The sequence below is a fragment of the Venturia canescens genome, chromosome 9 (assembly GCF_019457755.1).
Source record: "Venturia canescens isolate UGA chromosome 9, ASM1945775v1, whole genome shotgun sequence".
Lineage (NCBI taxonomy): Eukaryota > Metazoa > Arthropoda > Insecta > Hymenoptera > Ichneumonidae > Venturia > Venturia canescens.
Window position 1 is genome coordinate 19,216,090 of NC_057429.1, and position 5,915 is coordinate 19,222,004.

General features: G+C 35.6%; 1 protein-coding gene across 1 annotated transcript; it reads right to left on the reverse strand.

Moving 5' to 3' along the window:
- Positions 1 to 236: 236 nt before the first annotated feature.
- Tip60 (Histone acetyltransferase Tip60) lies at positions 237 to 3,835 on the reverse strand. Its single transcript, XM_043427670.1, has 5 exons — positions 3,710 to 3,835; positions 3,545 to 3,602; positions 2,410 to 2,478; positions 1,196 to 2,297; positions 237 to 1,089 (listed from the first exon to the last, which is right to left on the reverse strand). The coding sequence occupies exons 1-5, from the start codon at positions 3,752 to 3,754 to the stop codon at positions 981 to 983; spliced, it is 1,383 nt and encodes a 460-aa protein (XP_043283605.1). The 5' UTR covers positions 3,755 to 3,835; the 3' UTR covers positions 237 to 980.
- Between the last annotated feature and the right edge of the window lie 2,080 nt (positions 3,836 to 5,915).

The window sequence follows — 5,915 nt, forward strand, 5'->3', positions numbered from 1 at the left end:
TTGTCAAACTTTCATTAAAATTTTTTCCAAAACAATCAATCGCTGTTCGTAGTATTGAAACTTTCACAAATCTTCTAATTCGTCGTTCGCTAAACTCACACAAATCACTATTATATTTTTTGCCACAATCAATTTTTTCCATGTCAAAAAATTAAAAAAAAAAAAAAAAAAAAAAAAAAAACACTCGAATTCAATCAAAAATTCATGTTGGAAGGGATTTTCATGATAAATTCTAGTTACGTTATAAAATCACATTTATTTACAATTCTGCTATATTAGTGAAGTTCTGTACAAATCGATTACCTCGAAACTATACACGTATGTGTGACTGAGAAGAAAAACAGAATAAACGATTGGCCAAACGATTGATAAAAAAGAAAGAAAAAAAATAAGACCCTGCGTCATTGTATTAAAATGCTTGGCCATTTCCTTTGTAATATTTTTTCGCGTTTGCATTATCTTCGCCTCCGATTTATTATTGCTTCTCTTCATTTTTTCAGTTAATTTTTGTCTTTTCTTCTGTCTCTTTGACTCTGTCGGACTCGATAATGTTGATTGCACGATTTGTACGAGTGCTCCTCCAGAAATCTTCAAATATCAGATCGCTGTCAATTTCGTTATAATGAACAGTAGTACTATTGACATTATTTGAATTATAACGAGACAAGTCCAAAGAATCAATTTCTCACGACATACGGTCTGGTTTTTTCAGTATTTCAGTTTTTTTTTACATTACTCTTGTTCATTTCTTTTGTTTCTTTTTTTCCCATCATTAAAACTGGACTTCTTCAAACGCCAATGTAAATATGTACAATTTTATACACCGTTCGAAAGCGAGCAGTTATTTTCAGGAGTCCTGACATACATTGCTCAACTGATCGTCTACTAGAATGACACCCATCTTAATCATGTCCACGGTGTAACAGTTTTTTTTTCATTTGTTTAAAGTTCTTTCATATTGTTCATGAGAGCTCGTGTTTTCACCATTTTGCTCTTACGCTCCAGTCTTTCGGCGTCCAGTGCAAGCACTTTGGATCTATCCTTATAGATCTCTTTTCCATCGCTGCTGCGTGCTGCTCAATTATTTCTCTTTAAACAGACGGAAAATGTTTCATCAGTCGCTTTCAATGTACAAGGGAGTGGTTGTTGTTTAAAAATTTGTTTATATAGAGAAAGTAAAATATTTTTAAATTACCTATTCAACGTAACGATGTACTGTCCCTTGTAATAGTTAATGAGATTAAGATTTTGAAGGGTAGAAATAACATCCTCTTTCTTGATGGAAGTTAGTTCGCAGATCTCATTAATGGTTATTTGTGCCTTTTCATTATCGACGAGGGGCTTGACGTTCAGTAAGATATCAAGAATGGTGTGAGCCCAATAGCTTCGGTAAGACAAGAGACCAAGATCGGACAATGGTTTCTCAGGAGATCCAGTTTTGCCTTCAAATTTGGATAGTTCGTAGGAGAATTCTATGAGTAACTTGCCATATCCTCTTCTCTGATAAGGCGGTAGAGTTAAAATACATGCAACGTTGTAATCCTCAGTGGATTCTTTCTCTTTGGAGAAGTAACCGACTATGTGAAATCCTCGACTGTCAAAATCCGTCATAACGTAGAATAAAAATGGATCGGTATCGTAATCGAGGGTTTTATGATCGAGGAACAATTTCGCTAGTAGGCACAAATTTTGAGCATAGTTTTTGTTCTTTCGACCGTCGATCTCGAAAAATGAGATTGGACCTTTACGATAGATTTCGTTGCCCGGTGGATGTCGCAAATTACACTTTGCCAAATGTCTTTCCAGGCACTTTCTACTCTTTCGATATTTCAAACAAAATTCACATATGTAAATGCACGGCAAATTCACCATTTCTTGAGGGTATGGACTGAAGTACCATGGCTTTATTCTGTGCCTACCGAGCTCTATTAATTCGATATTTTTCATTCTCGTTACTACATCGTCATGACCATGATGCGCTACCATTGAACCTTGCGACGGTCTTGGACCAGTCACCGGAGAAGGCACCACCGGTGGTGGCGCTTCTTGCGAATCTTCGTTTTCCAAAAACGTTGCTTTTCTTTTCCGAGCCATTTTTTTCTGCAATGCAGCCTGAAAAACGGCTGTACCGTTCAACGGTTCGCTGTTCAGACTGCTCGGACTCGGCGGTCTGCTTGGCGCTTGTTTTTTTGGCGTTGCCGCTCCTGTACCCGGCGTCGTACCATCTTTCCTTGGATACTGAACTTTTCTTGTATCCAAACATGTTTCCACTACCCATTCGTCTAATCTTTTATTAACTGTGAAAAAGAAATGATCAAGGCATCAAAAATGTGCTAATAGCTGTCTCCGTTACCTTCTCAGTAAAATCACAGTGTTGCGGATATTGTTTTTAATTCAACATTTACTCACAATCTACATAATGAACGTAATAACACTTGATACCACGAACATCTTTGACACTGATGATTTCAGCCAGAGCTGAAAAATAGGAATGGTTGATATAAGAAGCAGTTTTGGTACAGTATTCTCCTTGGTACACTAATTGAACTTTGTAATTAAAAATATGATATTTTAGTGAATTTCTTTAGTCTCATGATCATATTTAAGTTACTATTCAATAATTTGAATGATATTTATAGTTTTAATAGCTGTCATTGGAAACAGTAACCATAAATTAACTGGAACACAGCAAAAAGTTTCTCTATCCTCTCCATTCAAAAATAATTTAGAATTTCACAAATTTTATATGCAATATTAAATATAGCATATGCAAATTACTGGATGATCTTTAAGCACAAATCATTTTTGAATATGAAAATCTTTTATATACCATGGGTATTTATTTTAATATAAAATTTAGCATACAAAAAATCAAACGAACCAAAATTTTTGTGAATTTAGCTAAAATAAGATGAGGTATTTTTATAAACTATGGAATGAAGCAATTCATAAGATTTCTTATGTATTAAGATGGAGAGTTACAATCATCTGTTTATATTAACCATGTTTCATTTCAAGTTGCGGGGGAAAAGAAATTCAACTTTAAACAATGAACATAAAATGGATGATCAATAAAGATGGATGAATTCAAAAATATAAATGACATTGTAAAAATTGAAAAGAGATGACAATTATAATATTTCAATTGAAGTGATTTGGCAATGTTTTATAAGAAGTTTCGAAAATGAATTTATCGAAACATAACCTCAAAATTCGATGGAACGAGTAAGCTCTTGGTACTTCGAAAAAAATTTTTGTTGTCAAGGATACATGCATGTAATGTAATTGAGTAAAAAAGATATATTGAATATTGAAAAATGATTAAGTGAAAAAAATCAGACGAGCGCATATTTTGTTAACAAAGTAAATCGCATCTCGCGTCAGTGTCAAAAAAATGTTTACACGCGCGACTGTTCCTTCCACACTCTGTTCTCGTATTTTGTTTGTTTTGCATTTCGAACATGAAAAATTTGGAACTATTCAGTAAGTAACGATAAAAAATAGCAAAAAATGCGGTTTTATTGTTAAAATCGTTTGTACTTACGCCAATCATCGGTGCCGTGCATTCTAACCGGCAAGCGACAACCTTCCACAAGCGAATTCTGAAAGTGAGGTTAGAATGATGTACAATTCGAAAATTCGAACATCGCCACATTATTTTACGGCTGTTTTTGGCCCTTCGAACAATTAACTAATTAACGAAAATTACCACTGAATCGCATATTGCTTCTCGTTCGTCGTGTTCCTCGATCATTTCAGTCAATATTCTCACAATTATTTTCAATCCCCTTCAGCACAAGGATTGTTTTGAAGCGCTCGAAGCACTGACGCCACAGCGCCACTGACACAGACACGTCGCGCCCCATAACTACTTTGAAAAAGTCGGGCCGCTTCGATTATCGACGACTCTCGAGATTTATCGAAACAGTGGCGCCATAGCAGCGAGCGGCTGCGTCAGGTCCGTCAGGTTTACCGACGAACTTCGTGTTCTTCGGTTCACAGAGCCCGCGCGATGTGAGCAAAAATGGTTTTTCCAAACTTTTTAATTTGAAAATAATCAAAGTTTGACCAAGTACGTTCCAACTTTCAACGGTTACGTGAATTTTTTCTCCTGTCGATGGCCGTCAGCCTCGGTATGTTGACTTTCAGCGTGACCTTGAGCAACAGTTCGATGTCGGTGTTTCCTGTTATCGAATCGGTGATATTCTAGAACATTTTTTATTGTTTCTCTTTATGTTTATGTTTTTAAATCTTTGAAGATTGCACTTTATTATCGAATGTAAGGTTAATATAAACTTTTTGCGTTTTCTCTTTCGAAAAATCTGCCTCCATGCATCCATTCTACAATCATAATAATGAAAAACATTTCATACTTATATCGATGAGGATAAAATCATAAAAAAATGCCTCTCAATTCTAACTCATAAACAACGTTTCAGTGACGAGAAATCGAAGAAATTCAATGGCCATTCAGTCCCATGCTTCGTCATTGCAAAATTGCTCGCTTATTATTGTTTTATTGTATATTTGTTGTCTAAGCAAATCAATCCTCATTAGCGTCAATTTTAATGATACTTTCGAGGTTAAATCTCAAGTTTGGTGAGTCAAACAAAAATAAAAGCTTCGGCAATGGATAAAAATTCATTTTTATTCCCGAAAATGGTATTTGACATGAGAATCGATGTCGTTTACGACTGTTTCAAGTCCAAAGGAAAACGTGTAGTATTTTTCGTACCGATCCAAGTATTCAATCGACGTTTTCATCCGCTGGAATCCAATAGACAATATTGACATTCTTTTTCGTACTTTTTAGTCGTCGCAGCGTTATTTGACCACACAATCATCGTTAAAAAGTCTGTTTCCACGATTCTTGGAATTTCGATAAATCAGTTTGCAAAAGTATATCGAAAGTTTCGGACAAAAGTGTGAAAAGATCGAAAACGATTTTTCAATTCGTTCAATTCATTAACTTCGACACTTTCGGTCATTTATTTGACACTTTTAAAAATAAAATATTTCGATCTACTTCCAAACGGAGACAACAAAACGGAGCTGACCACTCGCGAACTACTCAATTCGATGTTTAGCCCCAATTTCTGTACATTGCAGTTAGCAATAACGAAACAATGGTAATAAGAATAAGGAGCGAATTTTCGTAGTCTCGGAAGCCCAGAGAGCCGTGCATACGTCCCTGAACGCATGTATTTTGGCTCTCGTAAACATGTATACATCACTCGGGCACACAAGTGTGCTCGCGTTCAGAGGCGAGCACGCGAGGGCTTATTCGTGCTCGGGCGAGCAAAATCGAGCGACCCTTGTTTACAGGGCGTGGCCAAAGTCCACCAATCCCGGTACAAAGGAGCCCCGAAACTCTGTTTCCCCAATCGAAAGGCGTTCGAAGGTCGTCGTCGGTGCGGCTATATAAAGATTTGATACTATTAGAAGCGAAAAAAAAACATATACAAGGGAGACCGAGTGAACTTGAAACCGTAAAAGAAATGTTCGCTTTTGCACTTCCATTGATGAATATTAAGCAGGAAAACTACGCAATGATTAATTTAATTATTATGAATATTAAGGAGTTTCGGTACAGAAGTCAAAATATTAAGAAATTGATCAAATTTGGTGATAATGTTCTTCAACATCAAGTGCGAAAACTCAAATTTTTTCAAAATTTTCTTCTACTTAGTTATCGAGTAATTACGCATTAAAGCAGATTTCTCATGCCCGGAATGTATACCTATATATATGGAAACGCTATGCTTATACACGTAAACTTTAGTGATCAATTACTCGATAACTGTGTAGAAGAAAAATCTTAAAAAATTTGTGTCGTCAAATTTGGCACTAAAGAATATGTTCACCAAATTTTATAAAATTCTGAACTTTTTGAATTTTTGAATTTTTTTAACATC

Excerpts from the sequence above, each read along its gene's own strand:
- Tip60 (XM_043427670.1), bottom strand. The coding sequence starts at position 3,754 with ATGATCGAGGAACACGACGAACGAGAAGCAATATGCGATTCAGTG. Across the intron at positions 2,479-3,544 it reads GCACGGCACCGATGATTGGC|CTCTGGCTGAAATCATCAGT; the intron begins GTAAGTACAAAC and ends CCTATTTTTCAG. Across the intron at positions 1,090-1,195 it reads TACATCGTTACGTTGAATAG|AGAAATAATTGAGCAGCACG; the intron begins GTAATTTAAAAA and ends GTCTGTTTAAAG.